Here is a 21,198-nt window from a genome sequence, read left to right as displayed (position 1 = left end):
TAGGCAGCTTCAGCTGCCCAGGCAGGTCTATGAGAGATGAAAGCCAAGATACTCTGGAGAACAGAGGGACACATACATACACACACACAAAGTGAGAGAGATAAAAAAGAAGTTTAAAAAAATGATATAGAATGAGAGAGAAAAAGAAAAAATATGTACCATAATGTGTCAGCAAAATGTCAATAGATGTAATTGCATGTTAAAATTTTTATTGGGGAATACATTTTTTGACAATAAGTTCAATCAGTGCAGGTTTAGCAATAACCTTTTTTATTTCATGAAGTCATTAAACATTTATTCCAGACAAATCCATTGTATATTGTATTATAGAGTACATCTTTACTTTATTGTAACACTGGATTCACAATACAATAGATTAAAAGCAGCAAAAGAAATAATACACCCTGGTGCACCTTTCAAAGACTTTGTTTATTTTTATTTCTCTGTGCGACAATACAACACATGGAAAGATGTTTCCTGAAATAGAAGTGTGACATACACTTAGTTGCATGTTTAATTGTTGCAACTCCCTTGCACCTACACTCCACAAGCATTTTACTGGGTACATAGCAACATAATTACTCATCGATCACAATTAATTTAATCCTTATAGAACCAAAGCATTGGTAAGAGTATATCAGAGACAGCAGCGGAATGACCTACTTTGACACTATAATCTTCATTAGGGATTAATTCTATATTGCATTGTTCTTAATGGATCAGTAATAGGTTCAGCTTTTCAAAAATGGAAGTAATTTCTAAACCTTTTGTAACTGGAACTTTTTTTTTTCCCAAAACTTTTAGATAAAGTGGAGAAATTGAACATAACATCAGCAATTCAACTGTATACCCAACAGAAAGCATACAGTAAATAAATATTATGTATATGATTTTTTAGATAGATGAGATGTACCCAATAAAGTGAAAAATAATTAACTACAAAGTTGACGTAACAAATAAATGTCAAAATAATAAATATTGCCAGTCGTGCCAATAGAGCCAAGTACAGTATCTGAGCAGAAGAATCTCTGTTAAAACATGCAACATTTCAGTTATTAGACATATTATCCAAACAAAAACCAGAGATCTTAATTGAAATACAAAACCTGCATTAGATCTATAATACACCTTAAGCAGTCAAATGCAAAACATCATATATATTAACAACAATCAGTGCAATCAGCATATATTTGGTCTGGAATTTAGTCTGCCACGTACATGACATTAGGAATGGCAATCAGTGCAAATCCCAGAATCAAAGCCACTCATATCCTACTCACAATGTTCCTAATTGAAGAAAACGGTTTCTACTGAAGATAAAACAGTGTGCAAAATCCATATGCATGTAACCTGAACATGAATTTTATGTTGGTTTACCTTAACTCTTCCTTTTTCACAAAATTCGCAATATAGAATATAATTCTTAGCAGGGAAGCTATAATTAGGAATTCTCTGTTATATAACAATCCTAATACATTCAGTGTAATTCAATTTAAAGCACATTCATTTTAACTGAGCTTCCAATAGCGAACAGAATACTATGCAAAAAAAATAACAAAAAAAAAAAGCCTCACTGATAACATGAGCCAAATGTGGTCCCATTGTTAGTAAAATGAGTTCAGTAAATACATCATGAAACTCAGGAAAGTCAGCTGGCTTTTGCTCTGAGTGTCACCGTAACTGAGAATTTAGCTAAGCAACTTGTGGCGATCGAACACAGTCTTACGCTGCTCTTGAACCTGTTTCTTCCAGCGCTGCTGAGCCCCTTCCACTCGCTCCAGCACAGTGTTCCCTCGACCTGGAGCCCACACATCCTAGAGAGCCAGACAGAACACATTCAGTATTTATGAAACTGAAAATTCACATAAGAGTACATGAAAGTAACATCATATAGTAGGTCCAAAACATATAGTTCCTATTCCATGTTCTTGTAGCAGAAGTGCAAGGTATCACTTTACCTTGATATCCAGGCAGATTTACCCAGCCTTATAACCTAGCTCACTGCTGATCTATGAGTACTTATTTGTAGACTTATAACTTTGAATTAAAACTGACTCAGCTAAATGACAAGACGAGCAGGATGAGCTATCGACCTGCTGCTAACGTTTATACCTCAGAGTCATCCTCGTTCTGTAGTGGTTGTCTATAGGAATCACGTCTGCGGATCAGAGGCTCCACCAAAAGCAAGAACAGCATGTACAGTAGAAGAGCACCAACCACAGACAAGTAGATGATTATGGTTACCTGAAATGTAAGGAAGTAACCAAATATGATTAGAATATTCAGAATAAACAGGATGTGTTCTAAACCGATACAAATACATTTGAGACACTATTCCTGATTTTAGGTTAATGTAAACACCCTGTTCCTGGATTCTACAGCAAACGTCCATTCATAGCATGCTTTTTGTTATTAAAGTTTGAAATGTTGTCATTCATTATTGTTTAAAGAAGCTGCCTTTTACTAGAAGTTGCACTGCATCCCAGCTTCATAATCGATTTTGATTCCATGGCCAATGATTTTGTCCATAATGCAACAAATCCATAAACTGAATTAGTTTAGATAAATTACCAAAACTGCCTACCAGAAGGGACCATGTAAAACCCACATTTTAAACCGAACCAATTCAACCAAAATAAACCAAACCACATTCAGTAGTTCAATAAAATTATGAAAGGCAAATTGCTACTTCTTTTTATACTTAAAATTTACTTTTATCATTAAGTAGCCCTGTGTTTTGTACTGTGTCTGGGGCATAGTTATAAAAACTTTCTTTCGGCTTCTCCCATTAGGGGTCACCACAGCGGATCATCCGCATGTTTGATTTGGCACATGTTTTTACGCTGGATGCCCTTCTAACGCCCTCCCAAACGCTTGGGACCAGCACTAAGAGCGGCTGGGGTTGGTTCCCTGACCGGGGATCGAACCCGGGCCGCAGCGGTGGGAGCGCCGTATCCTAACCACTAGACCACCAGGGGACCTCTGAGGCATAGTAATACTTTTTTTAAATTCACACAAATTGATGGCTACATGGAGTGATGGATGGATGGGTGAATGGATGGATGGATGGATGGATGGGTGAATGGATTGATGGATACAGCAAATTATAAAAACATTTAGCAGAGAAGCACCTCAACCTCTCACCAATAAATTAATCCGCTCTGTAAATTCTTCTTCATATTAAAATTTATCAAGACACATTTAAGTTCATATTATGTGCTAAAGAATACCTTGATGGTATTGCTGCTTCGCTCTTCATACTTGCACTCACAGAGCAGACAATATGCCTCCACATCATGACCAGGCACTGGCATGGGCTCCACTACATGCAGACAGTTACTGTAAATACACAAGTCATACTCATAAATATGCCACAAAATCAGAAACCTGTGTTCTTAGTATAAACCTGTTAAACATCACTTGCTGGTTTAACCAGCTGAATCAAGTGTTCAATTAAGACTTTTACATATAATGGGCATTATTCATTAAAATAGTGTAAATCTGAGCATCCAGAATGATGAATCAAGTTTTCAGTATGTAATTCATAAAACAGGGCATTAAAAATAATAGGGATTTTTTTTTCTTTGCTTAAACATAGACTGATTTTTTCTTATACACAGCTACTATAAATGCTACAATGGTGAGAAAATCAAATGTGTTCAACAGGTTACAAGATCCATGCATTTGTTTCTTTTATAGAGGTGTATGTAGTATGTATTGGCATGGGTGTTCAATACACGAATGGCAGTGTGCTGTTTTTATAAACAAAATCTGGTGGACAAAAGACAGCTACATACTTTATGTGAGAACTTAAATGAGTCAGATTTAACAGTGGTGAGATTTTACTACAGATTTACTCATTAATACTGGTACTATAAGGCAAAATAATAATATATGTACATAAACAATATTCAGATCAATAAAATTCAAAAAGGAATCAAGCACACAAATTAGCATTTGCTCATTTTACTTTGATGAATAAAAAAAAACGTTTTAGTAGTGCAGACTGAATAACAAAACACACCAGTCCTTTTGGGTGAAGTTCCTGTTGTAGACATGGCCACTGAGGTTTCGGTATGGAGGGCAAATGCATTTGCAACGCACATCTTCAATACTCTGCAACAGTTACATAAATAAAACATTAGGCAGATATGCAGGGGAATATTTCTTAAAACGTAACCTGGTTTTTTTTTTTTTTAACTGTTTTAAAACTCTTCTCTGAGGTTGTGGCAGAGACTCTTTCTTCTTGGCCAAATGGCTAAAAGATATGCTTTTACAGAGCTTGTAACACTTCCTGATGATTAAATAATAATGTGCATTTCCATTTACTCTCTTTCTGACTGTGGAAATAGGAAGAATGTACTTATACCATACCCCCCACCCCATTTGGTATCTAAATTTAGATTTATTTTGGGGGGAAAATAACTACAAATTTAAATTTGTTGTGAAATTGGCCATCCTCAAGCATGTACAGTATTGTTCAAAATAATAGCAGTACAATGTGACTAACCAGAATAATCCAGGTTTTTAGTATATTTTTTATTGCTACGTAGCAAACAAGTTGCCAGTAGGTGCAGTAGATTCTCAGAAAACAAACAAGACCCAGCATTCATGATATGCATGCTCGTAAGGCTGTGCAATTGGGCAATTAGTTGAAAGGGGTGTGTTAAAAAAAATAGCAGTGTATGCCGTTGACTGTACAAACTCAAGACTATTGTGATTCTGGAAAAGGATGGGGCCTTTTAGTTCCAGTCAAAGAAAAGTTTAATTTTACAGCAAACAAGGAATTCTAGACAGGACATGTATGAGGACAGTCTGACAGCAGGGAAGTGTGCAGTAGGAACAACAGATTGGTTCAAGGTGGAGGTGGGTTTGCTTCAAGGATTGGCTCTGAGCCCTTAGTGATTTGTACCTGCAAGAGTGAAAGGGAAGGTTTATAGGACTGTGGTGAGACCTGCGATGTTGTATGATTTAGAGACAGTGGCATTGATTAAAAGACAGGAGGTGGAGCTGGACGTAGCAGAGGAGGGACATGGGGTATATCGGTAGAAGAATGCTTAGAATGGAGACACCAGGAAGGAGCAAATACTATGTCAGTTTGAAAAGAACACATATACAGTAAAAATTGTCAACATAATCAGGTGTCTCTAAAACTTGGCTATAAAGTGTACAGTATATTGCCTAAAGACTGATTCTGGTTGTGTGTGACACAGCAGTCCACAATAATCCCCTTTACCACACTTGTAAGAAATCTATCTGGAAGCCCTGTTAGCTTATTTATACCTTCACGACAGTGTAGTTTAGTGGTTTAGAGTATAATGTGAAAGCCCTATAGGAAGGACAGAAAAGCAGAACAGTTCGCTGTTCACCTTATCCGCGTGTGCAAAGCGCATCGCCTCACACACGAGCACAATCAGCAGGAGGACTGGAGCTGCAGTCCCAATCTGTCGTGCACTGACCACCATGACTGATCCCCTTTATTCCTGCAATGAAAACATTCAAGTTCAAATAAGCCATACTGAGTTATACACTTTTTAAATAATTATATAGATTATAATTAGTCTAGTATTCTAACTGCTCCCAAAAAGAGTCCAATTATTAACCCCGTGGATCTTATAATAAACATCACATGACCTAAATGACGCAGGTCAAGTCACAGATCTGCAATCTCCAACCCCACAGACACCGAGATCAATGCAATGTTTATATATTAAATATTTATAAAGATATATACATTAGAAACATTCCATCTTTACCAAACAGCCGATTTGATCCATGAGCTACCAAGTCACCACACCATAACGAAACGAAGACGCACTTCAACTTTTATTTTCAAAATAAAAGAATCTGGTGGTATTTTTAAATATTTATTCATTATGGTATATATATAAAATGTGTGTATATATAAAATCGTGTACTGAATAAAAATATAAGGTAAAATCAGTATAATTATTTTTAAATACCACCAGATTTTATATATAATTCCCAGGTTTTAGTTAAAAAAAATAATTTCTGTGATGCTTAATAAATTATATACATAAATACAGTAGTCATGGAGAGATATTGTTTATCACAAAATTGTATATAAATCTATATATATAATTGGAAAAAAGAAAAGAACAGAATTAGAAACAGAATACTCAAATTTCTTGTGTTGCTTTTCATTCAAGAGATTTACATACAGTAGAATTCTAATTATTTCAAATGTAAAAAATGTTTGAGTTTATATATATATATATATATATATATATATATATATATATATATATATATATATATATATATATATATAAAACCCAGCCATTATGGTTGAAAGAAAACAAAAAAAAAAAAACAGTACACACAAGCCAGTACACTCTTAGTGCCGGTCCCAAGCTTGGATAAATGGGGAGGGTTGCGTTAGGAAGGGCATCCAGAGTAAAATGATCCAAATCAAACATACGGATCACGAATCAGAAATTCATACCGGATCGGTCCAGGCCCGGGTTACCAACGACCGCCACAGGTATCATTAGCCAACAGGGTACAGGTGGAAATTGGGCTACTGTCTGCCGAAGGAGGAGAAGGAGAGGAGGAAGACGTCTACAGGGACAGCAGGGAAAGGCGAAGTGTAGGAGAGTGGAGGTTAGGGTTGGATCTTCAAATGTTGGTACTATGAATGGTAAAGGGAGCAAGGTAGCTGAAATGATGGAGAGGAGAAAGGTAGATATGTTGTGGAAATTCCCAAGTGGAAAGGGAGTAAGGCCAGGAACATTGGAGGTGGGTTTACACTGTTCTATCATGGTGTGGATGGAAAGAGGAATGGTGTAAAGGTGATCCTGAAGGAAGAGTACAGTAACAGTGTAGTAGAGGTGAAGAGAGTTTCTGATAGGGTGATGAACGTGAAGTTAAAAGTTGAAGGGGCGATGATAAATGTCATCAGTGTTTATGCTCCACAAGTGGGTTTTGAGATGGAGGAGAAGGAAAAATTCTGGAGTGAGTTAGAATAAGTGGTAGAAGGGGTACTTAGGAATAAAAGACTACTAATTGAGGCAGATTTCAATGGGCATGTAGGTGAAGGGAACAGAGGTGATAAGGAGGTAATGGGTAGGTATGGCTGTAAGGAGAGGAATGTGGAAGGGCAGATGGTGGTAGATTTTGCTAAGGAAAGCATAAGGAAAAAAAGGTTTGCAAAGGTTGGAAAAACAGAATTGGGATCGACAGAGTGATGAGAAATGTAGGCAGGAGTACAAGGAGATGCAGCAGCAGGTAAAGAGAGATGTGGCAAAAGCCAAGGAAAAGGCATATGAAGAGCTGTAGGAGAAGTTGGACACTAAGGAAGGAGAAAAGGATTTGTAACAATTGGCCAGGCAGAGGGACCGAGCTGGGAAGGATGTGCTGCAAGTAAGAGCAAAAAAGGATGGAGATGGAAATGTGTTGACTAGTGAGTAAAGTGTGTTGAGAAGATGGAGGGAGTATTTTGAGCAGCTGATGAATGAGGAAAATGAGAGAGAGAGAAGGTTGGATAGTGTGGAGATGGTGAAGCAGGAAGTGGATATGTTTAGCAAGGAGGAAGTGAGAGCAGCAATTAGGAGGATGAAGAGTGGAAAGTCGTTTGGACCAGATGACATACTGGTAGAAACATGGAGATGTTTAGGAGAGATGGCAGTGGAGTTTTTAACAAGATTGTTTAATTAGATTTTGGAAGGTGAGAATAAGGAAGATGTGCAGACCTGCAGTAACTACAGGGGAATTAAGTTGATTAGTCACAGCATGAAGTTATGGGAAAGAATAGTGGAAGCCAGGCTGAGAGAGGAAGTGACCATCTGTAAGCAACACTATGGTTTAATGCAGAGGAAGAGCATCACAGATGCAATATTAGCTTTGAAAATGTTGATGGAGAAGTATAGAGAAGGTCAGAAGGAGGTGCATGTTTGTGGATTTAGAGAAAGTGTACGACAGGGTGCCGAGAGAGGAGTTGTGGTATTATATGAGGAAGTCAGGTGTGTCAGAAAAGTATGTGAGGGTGGTGCAGGACATGTATGAGGACAGTGTGAAAGCAGTAAAGTGTGCAGTAAGAACGACAGACTGGTTCAAGGTGGTGGTTGGACTGCATCAAGGATCAGCTCTGAGCCCTTGACTGTTTGCAGTGGTGATGGACAGGTTGACGTTATGAGGTCAGACAGGAGTCTCTATGGACTATGATTTTTGCGGATGACATTGTTATTTGTGGTGAGAGTAGGGGAATGAAAGTCAGTAGGAGTAAGACAGAGTACATGTGTGTGTGAATAAGAGGAAGGGCAGTGGAGTGGTGCGATTGCATGGAGAAGAGGTGGAGAAGGTGAAAGAGTTTAGGTAACTGGGGTCAGCAGTGCAAAGTAAAATGGAGAGTGTGTTAGAGAAGTGAAGAAAAGAATGCAGGCAGGTTGGAGTGGGTGGAGAAGAGTGGCAGGAGTGATTTGTGATAAAAGGCTATCTGCAAGAGTGAAAGGGAAAGTTTATAGGACTGTGGTGAGACCTGCGATGTTGTATGGTTTAGAGACAGTGGCATTAAGTAAAAGACAGGAGGTGGAGCTGGACGTAGCAGAGCTGAAGATGTTAAGGTTTTTGTTGGGAGTGACGACGATGGACCGGATTAGAAATGAGTTTATTAGAGGGACAGCGCAATGTAGGACGTTTTGGGGACAAGGTGAGGGAGGGATTGAGATGGTTTGAACATGTGCAGAGGAGTGACATCGGGTATATCATTAGGAGAAAGCTGAGGATGGAGCCACCAGGATGGAGGAAAAGAGGAAGACCAAGGAGGAGGTTTATGGATGTGGTGAGGGAAGACATGCAGGTAGTTGGGTTAAAAGAGGCAGATGTAGAGGACGAGAGGTATGGAGGCAGATGATCCGCTGTGGCGACCCCTAATGGGAGAAGCCAAAAGAAGAAGAAGAAGAAGATAATAAAAATAAGTATTTGAACACCCTGCTATTTTGCAAGTTCTCCCACTTAGAAATCATGGAGGGGTCTGAAATTGTCATCGTAGGTGCATGTCCACTGTGAGAGACATAATCTAAAAAAAAAATCCAGAAATCACAATATATGATTTTTTAACTATTTATTTGTATGATACAGCTGCAAATAAGTATTTGAACACCTGTCTATCAGCTAGAATTCTGACCCTCAAAGACCTGTTAGTCTGCCTTTAAAATGTCCACCTCCACTACATTTATTATCCTAAATTAGATGCACCTGTTTAAGGTCGTTAGCTGCATAAAGACACCTGTCCACCCCATACAATCAGTAAGAATCCAACTACTAACATGGCCAAAACCAAAGAGCTGTCCAAAGACACTAGAGACAAAATTGTACACCTCCACAAGGCTGGAAAGGGCTATGGGGAAATTGCCAAGCAGCTTGGTGAAAAAAGGTCCACTGTTGGAGCAATCATTAGAAAATGGAAGAAGCTAAACATGACTGTCAATCTCCCTCGGACTGGAGCTCCATGCAAGATCTCACCTCGTGGGGTCTCAATGATCCTAAGGAAGGTGAGAAATCAGCCCAGAACTACACGGGAGGAGCTGGTCAATGACCTGAAAAGAGCTGGGACCACCTTTTCCAAGGTTACTGTTGGTAATACACTAAGACGTCATGGTTTGAAATCATGCATGGCACGACAATGACCCGAAACACACAGCCAGGATAACCAAGGAGTGGCTCTGTAAGAAGCATATCAAGGTTCTGGCGTGGCCTAGCCAGTCTCCAGACCTAAACCCAATAGAGAATCTTTGGAGGGAGCTCAAACTCCGTGTTTCTCAGCGACAGGCCAGAAACCTGACTGATCTAAAGAAGATCTGTGTGGAGGAGTGGGCCAAAATCCCTCCTGCAGTGTGTGCAAACCTGGTGAAAAACTACAGGAAACGTTTGACCTCTGTAATTGCAAACAAAGGCTACTGTACCAAATATTAACACTGACTTTCTCAGGTGTTCAAATACTTATTTGCAGCTGTATCATACAAATAAATAGTTAAAAAATCATACATTGTGATTTCTGGATTTTTTTTTTTAGATTATGTCTCTTACAGTGGACATGCACCTCGATGACAATTTCAGACCCTCCATGATTTCTAAGTGGGAGAACTTGCAAAATAGCAGGGTGTTCAAATACTTATTTTCCTCACTGTATATATATACACACACACACACACACACACACACACACACACACACACACACACACACAAATATATATATATATATATATATATATATATATATATATATATTTATTTATTTATTTATTTATTTATTATTAAATGCCTAAAGAACAAGGGTACTTATGTCAAATTTACACTCACTTCCAGAGAAGAAATAAAAAATAAATAAAAAAATAAATGAAAATAAAAAAATTACCTACATTTAAAATGTTTTCAGAGCATTACATGTTTTCACTGCTTTTTTGGTTTTTGTTTCTTTCAAGAGATTTACATACAATTTTGTGTCATTCATGAAATGAGAAAAGTTTGGTCTACAATTCAAATTTTCATGTTCTGTATAAAACAGCACATCAAATATACATATTTCTATCCCACATTTCATTTTTTTTTTCTTAATATAAAATTCCATATCTTTCCAAAATAATCTTGAGAATTTCAATAATTTATATCAGGACCTTTAGCTAAACCTTTACGTCACGCGTGTCGTATTTCTATACTCAAATTCTATTGGCTGGGAGAGCTGTCGGTCACAGGGGCTGCGAGCCAATCGCTGAGTTAGGCTTTAACTTTAATTTTGGCGGTAGTAGAAAGATGGCGGAAAATTTGAAAGGTAAGAATTTGTTTTATTCCCCCCACCCCCCCTCCCGATCTTTAAATACGAGGGATTTTAATTGTAAATAAATAAAAGATTTGCAGGCTACAACAGCGCGATCTAAGGGCGGCATTGTGACCGGGTTGTTGTGTGAGTTATATTGTGCAGACTCGGGCTGCGGTGTAGTGTTTATGGGTTTAGGGATTCGGTTTATTCGGTCCTTGTGTTGTAGTGGATCCTTCCATTTCAGCTTCATGCTTAGAGTTTGAGCAGTTTAAAGAGATCCAGGCGGGTTTATTAAAGTAGATTGGGTAACATCAGACTGCACATGTGGAACGCAGTGAGATCAGATTTCCCAAATCCTCGTTTATTGTGCGTTAGCTCGTTAGCTGGCTCGTGCTTACGCTTTCGGCTGGCATGGAGATCCCAGCATGCTAACTTCCCTTTCCCTGCTTCACCCGACCAACCAAACGCTTTCACCAAACTTCTGCATCAGAAGTGTGAGAGATGTGTGTATTTCTCAAAACAGTAAAAGCTTTAATTTCATAACCAGTCAACCATTTCAAAGCTCTTTATTATAACGGACCGACCCCCAACACATGATCTATTCCCGAAATCTTCACCGTGTTAACTATTTACATATGAAAAGAAAATGATTAGAAGATCATACTCTAAAATAGTACCAATGTCCCTTTTACTGGAACTGTCAGGAACATTTTTGTATTAAACACCTTAATTTTTCCTACTGTTTGTTTCTCTCTCACACACACAGTTACTCACACTTCCTCCTTGCAGCTCTGCCTCTGTTTTTGACGTAATTTTCTTTAACAAAATGTTTTTTTTGTTAAACTGTCTTTATAAAAAGAGACCGCAGTTAGGAAGGTTTACTATCTACGTAGAAGGACCACTTGTAAGGGAGATTCACTATCTGGTGTGCGTTGATCAGGAGATTGTACTCGCTCCAGCGTGTCAGTAAAAACACGTTACATGAGTCAGAATAAAACTTTACTGGGTTTAGGATTGATCGCGTGTGGTGTGATTCTTGCTGTCATCTGCTAGCTGTTGTTGTTTACTGGCCTTTTTATGGAGACCGGTGCACTGTGACGACTCAGAGGTAACTTCTCATCTATAGTAAACTGTGAAGCCCCATCTAGTGGTAAAGCGTAGAAATACAACTGAAGGGGACTCCTTTCCTACACTGCCGCAAGGCGAGTTTAATGTCTGTCGGTTTGATTTTGGTGTCGTCCTCATCAGCTATCTCTGGTAGATTAATGAGAGGCCGTGTGTATAATCGACCCTTAACGTTGACCTCTGCAGACCTTACTTGTCCATCTGCTCCAGGAAATGTCCTTATCACTGTCACAAACAACCAAAAGGTTTGTGGTAGCTGATTGTCAACCATCATAACAACAGATCCAACTGCATGGATTTTAGTCTCTGCATGCAATTTGTGTCGTAGCTGGAGATTAGGTAAGTAGAGTCTCACTGAGCTTGAAAAGCCAAAAATGATCAGTGAGAACTTGACTTTGTCTCCAGCTACAGTACATCCTCCTATGTGTTTATCGGCGGAGTACGTCACTTGATGTAAAGAGCTCTCTTGCTGCCCCATGTGCAGGAGATTTGGGGTAATTGGGTTTAAGTCAGCTACATTGGAGGAGAACCTAGAGGTTTGCTACCGAGAATTCCCTCTATCTCGATAAGTACTGTTCAAAGAACTTCCTCTGTTACTGTTTGTGCACCTACTACTGTACGGAGGGCATTTTAAGAGATCGGATCTCTCTCTCTCCCAGCTGCCATCAAAGGAAGGGACATTGGGCGGGTTGAACGGAAATTCAGTCTGTTGTTTGGCGAGATGTTGATGAAGTTTCTGGCTGCAATCCATTAAGGCATCTATTAACTCTCTCTCTTCACCCTGGAAGTGAGTAATCAGCTTGTAGTGGATACAGGCTTACCAGACTTTAGATATTCGTATTTCTCTGGAAAGCTGTCTTGTTGGATGTTATGGAAGAGGAGATATTCTGCTGTCACATAGTTGTAGGTAAACTACATTGACTTAAGTCACTCTGATGGTGTTGAACTGTGGATTCAACAAGGTATTTCTAGTAACTGCACTCACTGGGATCTAAGAAATTTGCTGTTTGTGTGACACTGCAGAATACACTGGCTCTCCTTTCCACTTTATCTTCAGGGGTTTTAAAGGATGGCAAAATTAGCCACTCTGATTCAGCTTAAAGTAAGAATGGTGGGCCTTGACTTTACCTGTTTGGTGTAACAAGCTCTAGTTTCTTAATCTCTTCATTATACAGAACTTCCTTCACTGAATACTCTGCCAATCGCCGCTCTGTACTTTTTAAGTTGGGCGTAACGTAGTCCTTGGAGGTACAAAGTTGAGGCATATTAGCTTTTCTTTACACGTGGTGTTGCCATTGCCACTCGATCCTGCTTTGATTGTGTGACTAATTTCTCATTCTCATTCCTGTGTGGAATGTTATCACCATGTCAAAGTCTCTCTATGTTCCGGGATAGTTCTTCCATTTGAGGGGTGATGGAGATAGGTAAACATTGCTGAGGCTGTAGCTGTTACTGCAGAAAGCGTGTTGGGCCTTGTCATGTCCAACCTAGTCTGGTTCTAATTGCTGCTGGACCTCCAGGGGGCCCAAGGTGTACAGGCTCAATAGGTGTTATAAGATAAGGATGGTCTGCTCCTATTAAAAGGAGGGGTTGTACTTTGTCAATGGGCTGTAAAGGGATGCCTTTCAGGTGTTGGTATCTCTGTTGGAGCTTTGCAGTGGGAAGAGAGTGCTTAGCCAAACCTAAGTGTTTAGAGGTAAAAGCATTCTTGATCTGGTAGCTTCTTTCGGGCTGCTATATTTAGTGTACCCTAAAGGAAACTGCTGCCCCTTTGAATTTCCTAACATCTTGTCGAATTGTTCTCAATGTTAAATCTTCTGTTTGGTGAGCAGGCAGGCTACATGTGAGCCGCACTGTAGTTCCGCATCCAATGACTTCAGGAGACCCAAAAGAGCTTACATTTGGAGGGCAAACTTATCGAAACTGGCTACATCTTCAGGCTGAACTAAACAGGAGCATCCATGACTGCCATTATCTTAGTTAAAGTTAACTGATAAGGTAGTCTGAATATGTTAGTAAGTGCAGTCATAGTGTCTGTGTATGGCAAAGGGAAATCCAATAATACATCTGCTATTAGGTGAGCCTCTTCAAACCTGAGGTGTTCTAGGAGAACCTAATTCTTGAAGAGCTCAGTTGCATCAGCAGGGAGAATGTTGTCAAGGGCTAACTTTAAATGAATGAACTCCCTATGGTCAGGACGGGTGAAATTTGGAATTGTTGGATGCGGGCCCCTTTAGGACGTCTCCGGACAACCCAGTACTTAGAAGTCGCCCCATCAAGGAAGGATATAGTTGACTATTTTATGGGCATCAGGCTGTGGGCTTGTCCCGTAGGCATATGTATCTGCTTTTTGACTTCAAGGGACTCTCTCTAGGTGGCGCTTGGGGTCCGCGGGGAGTAGGCCACGGAATATAGGCCACTGGCCTGGGCACCACCAGATAGTTCCGGCAATGGGACTGGAGTCTCTTTGACTCGCTGTGGCCGAGGAGCTAGGAAAGCCGCCTGCAGCTTTACTGTTAAACTCTACAAATCTTTATTAAGGATTTGAAATTGTTGGAGTTCCTCCTGAATGGCCATCTGAGCCTTACACAGTTGCCTATTTTCCCCTCTCCAGATCTTGAAGCTGGAGAGTGAAATGGTGTGGGTGCAGCAACAAAGTCCTTTTGCAACAAAGGCTCCACGGTTTATCTGGTTGTTTGACAACATCCGAATGCAGAGCGCTCATAGCTCCAGCAGTCGCGTCGATGTCATCAGCATGGAGACTTGAAGGAAGAGAATCACTATGATCGGGGGGAACACACTAGATTCATCTCTGTGTCTTCTCTTCTTGTCCATGTGAATGCTGCATAGGATATTGCACCTCATAGTCTTCAAGATAGGGTGGGGGCTGAGTTCTGTGTTGTGGGCGCAGACTCTTACAGGAAGGTTGCTCTGACATCCTATTTCTGTCTATTTCATCACTTATCCGGCTCAAACACATCATGACAATTTTAGAACAATTTGCAAACCGAACAAACATCTTCAACATCAGATTAATTTCTTGCTTTAAGCATTTTGTTGGCAGCTTCCGGTTTAATGATTCCCATTCCCATTTATATTTCACGAATTGTCACCCTATAAATCTTAAATGGTGGTGCACACCTGAAGGACTTTGTGATTTAAACCTGTTTATTCTGACAAAAAAATAAATGCTTTTAATTAACCACCTTCTTCTTTTGGCTGCTCCCATTAGGGGTCGCCACAGCGAATCATCTGTCTCCATTCTACTCGGTCCTCTACATCTGCCTCTTTTAAACCAACTACCTGTATGTCTGCCTTCACCACATCTATAAACCTCCTTGGTCTTCCTCTTTTCCTCCTTCCTGGTGGCTCCATCCTCAGAATTCTCCTACTGATATACCCCATGTCCCTCCTCTGCACATGTCAAAACCATCTCAATTGTGCCTCCCTCACTTTGTCTCCAAAACGTCCTACATGCGCTGTCCCTCTAATAAACTCATTTCTAATCCTGTCCATCCTCGTCACTCCCAACGAAAGCCTCTACATCTTCAGCTCTGCTACCTCCAGCTCCACCTCCTGTCTTTTACTTAATGCCACTGCTCTCACCACAGTCCTATAAACTTTCCCTTTCACTCTTGCAGATACTCTTCTATCACAAATCACTCCTGTCACTCTTCTTGCAAGACAGTTTTAAAAGGAGAACGTTTACAAATATAAGCGATATTTGCCCAGTATCAATGATGTGCTGTGCATTCTCAGATGCTTTTCTGCACATCGCAGTTGTACACAGTGGTGGTTTTGATTTACAAGAACCGTCCTGTCAGCAAAGACTGTTCCACCTGCAGGACTGCCAATGTACTAGTGCCATCTGTGGATGTTTTTGTTTTGTTTTGCACTGAGTAGACATCATAGACCGTTAAGTGTGAAAATCCCAAAGGAAGGAACAGTTTTATAAACACTGAAACCGGCCTGGCACAAACTTGCATGCCACAGTAAAAATAACCATCACAACAGTTAATGGTCTCGGTTACTGATCTGATCTGCTACGCTGTGACTGTTGCGGCCTTGCGTAACCCTTTCTGCTCCCTCTGTATCATAAAATAATGTGAACATTATCTGGAGCTCTCAATCTGTATCTGCATTATTAGTTGATTGAATGAATGCATGATTCAGTTATATAATTGTACAAGTGTTCATGTTAAAGTTGTGTACATTTAAATGGTCTCTTATTTTAAAGATTGCAAAGTGGCATGTCTTGCTGCTGTCGACCACCTTGAAGTGTTCTGCCGAGAGAAAGGTATCAAATGCAGAGATCTGGGGATCAACAAGAAAAACCTATGTGAATATGAAGTGGAATATCTTTGTAACTTCAAAAGAAAGGTCGTCACTAATGGTAAAACGCAAGAAACACAGGTAACAACAACAGACAATTAGATATTGGAATCGCTTGATACTGTGAATTAGTAATCTAGATAGACAAGAACTTTAACCTATAACATTTTATCCCAACTAAACTGCAACAGATATTCTGGTAAAATATTACTTTTTTATGAAAGCAAAAGTTCTATTTTGATAGTATTTATTTAGCAGTCTTTTAGTATTTTATAAGTGCCCCTGGACCAAAAGTTTTTTTTTTGCAGGAAAATGACTGATGACTGCAAAGAACAGAACTTATAATTTACATTGTTTCCATCTTTGTAAAACTTTTTTATGACCCATGAATAAGAACATGGAAAAGGAAACTTCCATCAGCATAAAAGTTTTATCTTAGGATAAAAGTAATGAGTTAGAAAGAAAAAGACAGCAGTTTTTCCTTTAATTTGTCATCTATTTGGAGTTTTCTTATTGTTTGCACTAGATCCCAACCCTGTTGAATGTAATATCTGACAATTATTTATCCCCTTTCTAATAAATAACTAATTTACTGTGTAAAGGTGTATGTCTGAAAAGGGATTTTATCTCATACACAGGATATGTATTTTGTCAAATGGAAGGGGTATCCAGAAAGCATGAACTCGTGGGAACCACGGAAAAACCTCAAGTGCACCGATCTGCTTAACCAGTTCTGGGAGGATTTGATGTGCGAGATGTTGCGGTTAAAGAAGCGCAACGTCCCCAAAAAACTGGACGCTTCAATTGTTTCCCATCTTGTGCAGCGAGCAAAGCTAAGGCAAATCCTTAAACTCTGGGAAAATCAACTGAATAGCTTGGGCTCAAACAAGGGTCGAATCCACGTGGAAAACCTGGTGGACATGGAGGGTCCTCCTAAGAACTTCACCTACATTAACGATTATAAGGTGGGCGACGGTATCTCTCTTAATGAGGTAGCTGTTGGCTGTGAGTGTACAGACTGCCTGAACAGTCCTGTGGGGGGCTGCTGTGCCGGAGTATCGCAGCACAAGTTTGCCTACAACGACTTGGGACAAGTGCGCATTCGGCCTGGACTACCTATCTACGAATGCAACAAGCGGTGTTGCTGCGGGCCCGACTGCCACAACAGGGTCGTGCAGAGGGGCATTCAGTATTCACTGTGCATCTTTAGGACTGACAATGGCAGGGGCTGGGGGGTACGCACCATGGAGCGCATCCGCAAGAACACATTTGTCATGGAGTATGTAGGAGAGGTAATGCACTACAGACTGTCTTCTTTTCATTTATTTTCTTTTCGTCAACTTAATTTGCCTGTGCTTAAATATGAACTGTGGTTATGTCATATACCCTCCCCCTTAACCTTTAAAAGAGATGGGAATATTTCTAGGTCTGTTGTTTAACATTGACCTTGAGACTTTCATTGACTAAAGACAACGGCTGAGTTCAGCAACAGCAGCAAAGTGACATTGAGAGCACAAAAACTTGAGACGTTTGCAGGACAAACAAATGGCTTAAACGATTCCTTTGAACCAGTGTAGTGCAAGGACATCTGTTTATGCTATTTCTCCCTACAGCTAGTCCCCAATACAATGCATTTGGCATCCAAAAGTAAAAAAAGAAAACTCAATTTTATCCACAAGGTATAATGGTGTAAATTATGTATAAATTTCACAGAGCATTTCATAGACAAAAAAGTCTACAATTGCAAAAATTACATTTTGAATGATAGTTCAAGAAAATAAGCAAGAATTAATGATTTTCTTTTACTGTTTGGGGTGGGGGAGCTAGAACCAGGGAAATCCACATATATAGTCTTCTTGGAAACAAAGATAAAATCATGATGCAAATTTTTGATAGGTAATTAACACAAACACAAATTATATCTTTTCTAGTTTTTTGTTAATCTGCTGCAGCAGATGCAGCTCATCAAGGGTCTAATAACATGCTCCAAAATAAATCCAGGATTGATAGAACAGGGAGAAGCTACTCTAGTTGTTTAATTCTTGCTCTTTGACCAAGGAATTGTTTTTAAGACCCTTAAAAGTTTAATAAACGTTTTTTGCTATTTTGGGCTTGGCCAATTTTTTTACCCAGGAGTGTAGACTGTATAACTTTTTGGATAATACCATCTCAATTCAGGGAAAAAACAGATATTGCACACTACAAAAGAAAATCTACAGGTTACAGGATCGACATTCCAGGATTGTCACTTGCTAATGCGAATGTGTTACTATTACCCCATTTTTGCCGTGTGCTTACATTAAATGAGTCTCTTTACGAGGTTGTCAATGTAATTTCAGATTATCACTACAGAAGAAGCAGAAAGGCGTGGCCATGTCTACGATAAAGAAGGAGCCACATACCTGTTTGACCTGGATTATGTGGATGATGAATATACGGTGGATGCAGCGCACTATGGCAACATTTCTCACTTTGTCAATCACAGTGTAAGTGTGAGAAATGTTTTGTTCTCTTCCCCCCCCCAAATAATCATGTTATTGATTTTGGGTGTGGGACAAGTTTGAATGAGTTTTCAGCTTTTTTTAGTCTTTATTTGTTGATTGCTTAACAATTATAATTTTCTTAAATTAGGGTAAACAAAAAGAGAGACAATTTAGAGTAAAACACCTTCACGAATGTACAAACTGAGCCAGTGTTTAAAATCTTAGATCCGGGGCTAAATGTGAGTGTTCAGGTATTTTACATAATAAGCAACAATAAATGTTGCTGCACCTTTTAAAAAACACTTTTTGGTAACTTTTCGCTAAACCACACTGGCAGTGCGTCTTCCCTTATCACTGCAGATGCAGAATCTTCTCTGATCCCGAGACGTGTTAAACCTGCCCCCACCATTCCTACACACATTCACACATGCAAATAGCATCAATTACTACTCAGTCTACCTCAAAATGGTTTGTGTGCACACACACACATGCAAAGACCTCTTCACAGATGTAAATATAGTCTGTACTTTGAGAGTCACTAACAGCTAAAACCAAATTCCTTGTATGTGTCAACAATCTTGGCCAATAAACCTGATTCTGATTCCAGTTTGGAGTACTACTGGGCCTGTCTCTGCAGGACTTGTACATGCATGTCTTCCATGTTTACCCTGCAAACTGTATACATCTACATCCTATACATGTGACCAAAACAACAGTATGACGACTAATCTTTGTCTCTTTCTGCAGTGTGATCCAAATCTTCAGGTGTACAACGTCTTTATTGAAAACCTGGACGAGAGACTGCCACGGATAGCTTTTTTTGCCACTCGTGCAATTAAAGCAGGGGAAGAGCTGACCTTTGACTACAAAATGCAGAGTAAATGTTTTCCAGAATTCTCTAACTGGCTCACTGTTTAAAATGACACAACATAGCTTGGATAAAGTGTATTTTCAGTAACATTTTTACTTACTTACTTTTATTCTCTCTCTCCCTCTCTCTTTCCAGTCGATCCAGTAGACGCAGAAAGCACAAAGATGGACTCTAATTTCAGTTTGACGGGACTCCCAGGTTCTCCTAAGAAACGTATGCGTGTAGAGTGTAAATGCGGCATGCCGACATGTCGAAAATATCTGTTTTAGATACCCCAAAGACTGGAGGCGTTTGCCAGGGCAAGCCGTCACTAAACATAATAGTGGCTTTAATATTTCAACAAAACACAATTCTTCTCATAGTGTGTCCTGCTTTATCAAAGCAGTATTTTTATTGAACGAGTGCCAGGTGTGGGAAATTTTGATTCATACACCTCAGCTAATTCAACACCTTCACTGGTTGAAGTTAACTGGAGAATGACACCCTTGTTTTATATTGTTTTATATATATTTTAATGCTTTTCCATAAATCATTCATCAGCTTTCTTCCCTGACATTTGGCATGATGCCATGAGGTCACATGTCACTACATTACATATGTGAAAATGTACATTTCTTTGTAGATTAATTCTTTATCAAGTGTCGGATATTTTTCCAGTTTTTCCAGAGGATTGTTTTTTCTTTTCCTTTTTTTTTTATTTTATTTTTATAGTTATTTTAACAAGAAGGTATTTTATTTTTTACATGTAAAACATTGATGTCCGTCAAGTGCATTTGTATTCAAATGTAAAGTCATTTGAATACTTGTTAAACCCAATGATATGTCAAATCTTTTCACGTTTGGTGATATTTGTCTGGAAAACAGTACTTGTTCGCAACTGTGATTTCACAAACCTACCAACAGGGGGCAAAACAGTATCGTCAGTGCCAAGATAAATATCTAGGAAAAGACATAGCAGAGGCTACACAGATGTGCAGATGACTGTGTAGTGACATTCAGACTGTACTTTTTAAATGTATTTTCTAAATGTGTTAATTATGTTCTGTGTTGTAGCAATAACCTGTAAAATATAGACAGGTGATGTATTAAAGGACAAAAAGAGAGCAAGTTGGGCCACCAGATGTTTTTTTTTTTTTTTACAAACAAATAAATCTTTCAGTTGGTATCAGTGCTGTTGACTGTGTGTGTAATAAGACCAGGGCATATGATTTACATCATATTTGATGCTCATCCTAACTCGGATTACATTAGCAAAATGTTTTCTGCAGCGTAACAGCTACTGTTTCCTTTTGTCAGCTATCTGTACCCAACAGACTATCATCTCCTCCTACTGTTGAGACAATTGTATTATTGTAACTAAATTGTATTAGTGTTTTTTTTTTTTGTTCGTGTGTGTGTGTATGGCATACTGCACATATTCTGCACATATTCTGTTGTACTTGTGGGTGAAACATCAAATTGATCATTTCGGAAAGTTTTTGCAAACTACCCCGTTCTTCCAAATTTGAGGGCCAGAGCCTGTGTTCAAAGCAAACGATTTTCCATATAAAACGGGAATTAAGAAGTGATGCCACCATGTTATTTCTAATAAGCCATCTATACAGAGAT

At 39.2% G+C, this 21,198-nt stretch overlaps 3 protein-coding genes across 7 annotated transcripts in view; 1 reads left to right on the top strand and 2 right to left on the bottom strand.

Annotated features, from left to right (window-relative positions):
• Positions 1-410: 410 nt before the first annotated feature.
• Positions 411-11,772, bottom strand: tmem9 (transmembrane protein 9). Of its 3 annotated transcripts, none has more exons than XM_046871347.1 (6): positions 11,554-11,772; positions 5,370-5,483; positions 4,025-4,116; positions 3,231-3,339; positions 2,113-2,244; positions 411-1,814 (listed from the first exon to the last, which is right to left on the bottom strand). In XM_046871347.1, the coding sequence occupies exons 2-6, from the start codon at positions 5,463-5,465 to the stop codon at positions 1,689-1,691; spliced, it is 555 nt and encodes a 184-aa protein (XP_046727303.1). In that variant the 5' UTR covers positions 5,466-5,483; positions 11,554-11,772; the 3' UTR covers positions 411-1,688. The 3 variants fall into 3 exon arrangements, with proteins under 3 accessions (XP_046727303.1, XP_046727301.1, XP_046727302.1); XM_046871345.1 differs by lacking the exon at positions 11,554-11,772 and adding an exon at positions 5,757-5,830; XM_046871346.1 differs by lacking the exon at positions 11,554-11,772 and adding an exon at positions 5,735-5,812.
• suv39h1b (SUV39H1 histone lysine methyltransferase b) lies at positions 10,582-20,697 on the top strand. 3 transcript variants are annotated; one of them, XM_046871339.1, is made up of 6 exons: positions 10,582-10,791; positions 16,142-16,317; positions 16,875-17,528; positions 18,576-18,722; positions 19,467-19,596; positions 19,726-20,697. In XM_046871339.1, the coding sequence occupies exons 1-6, from the start codon at positions 10,773-10,775 to the stop codon at positions 19,857-19,859; spliced, it is 1,260 nt and encodes a 419-aa protein (XP_046727295.1). In that variant the 5' UTR covers positions 10,582-10,772; the 3' UTR covers positions 19,860-20,697. The 3 variants fall into 3 exon arrangements, with proteins under 3 accessions (XP_046727295.1, XP_046727296.1, XP_046727294.1); XM_046871340.1 differs by lacking the exon at positions 10,582-10,791 and adding an exon at positions 10,814-10,923; XM_046871338.1 differs by lacking the exon at positions 10,582-10,791 and adding an exon at positions 12,353-12,811.
• si:ch211-167b20.8 (protein phosphatase 1 regulatory subunit 3A) overlaps positions 18,803-21,198 on the bottom strand; it is an 18,855-nt gene continuing 16,459 nt past the window's right edge. Inside the window, exons 4-5 of the transcript XR_006928296.1 lie at positions 19,695-19,794; positions 18,803-19,130 (exon numbers count right to left, since the gene is read on the bottom strand). The gene's annotated coding sequence lies outside the window, so the exon portion shown is untranslated. The remainder of the gene's footprint in view (positions 19,131-19,694; positions 19,795-21,198) is intronic.

This window comes from Silurus meridionalis, chromosome 17 (genome assembly GCF_014805685.1).
Source record: "Silurus meridionalis isolate SWU-2019-XX chromosome 17, ASM1480568v1, whole genome shotgun sequence".
Lineage (NCBI taxonomy): Eukaryota > Metazoa > Chordata > Actinopteri > Siluriformes > Siluridae > Silurus > Silurus meridionalis.
The sequence above is the reverse complement of the archived record's forward strand: the minus strand, read 5'-3'. Positions and strand labels throughout refer to the sequence as shown.

What these genes read in the sequence shown, in the direction of transcription:
- suv39h1b (XM_046871338.1), top strand. Translation starts at nt 12,775, where the DNA reads ATGGAAGAGGAGATATTCTGCTGTCACATAGTTGTAG. An exon ending in GTAAAACGCAAGAAACACAG is followed by an intron (nt 16,318 to 16,874) that starts GTAACAACAACA and finishes TCTCATACACAG; the next exon opens with GATATGTATTTTGTCAAATG. An exon ending in TCATGGAGTATGTAGGAGAG is followed by an intron (nt 17,529 to 18,575) that starts GTAATGCACTAC and finishes ATGTAATTTCAG; the next exon opens with ATTATCACTACAGAAGAAGC.
- tmem9 (XM_046871347.1), bottom strand. Translation starts at nt 5,465, where the DNA reads ATGGTGGTCAGTGCACGACAGATTGGGACTGCAGCTCCAGTCCTCCTG. An exon ending in GCTTTGCACACGCGGATAAG is followed by an intron (nt 4,117 to 5,369) that starts GTGAACAGCGAA and finishes TAACTGTTGCAG; the next exon opens with AGTATTGAAGATGTGCGTTG. An exon ending in AGAACGAGGATGACTCTGAG is followed by an intron (nt 1,815 to 2,112) that starts GTATAAACGTTA and finishes CTGGCTCTCTAG; the next exon opens with GATGTGTGGGCTCCAGGTCG.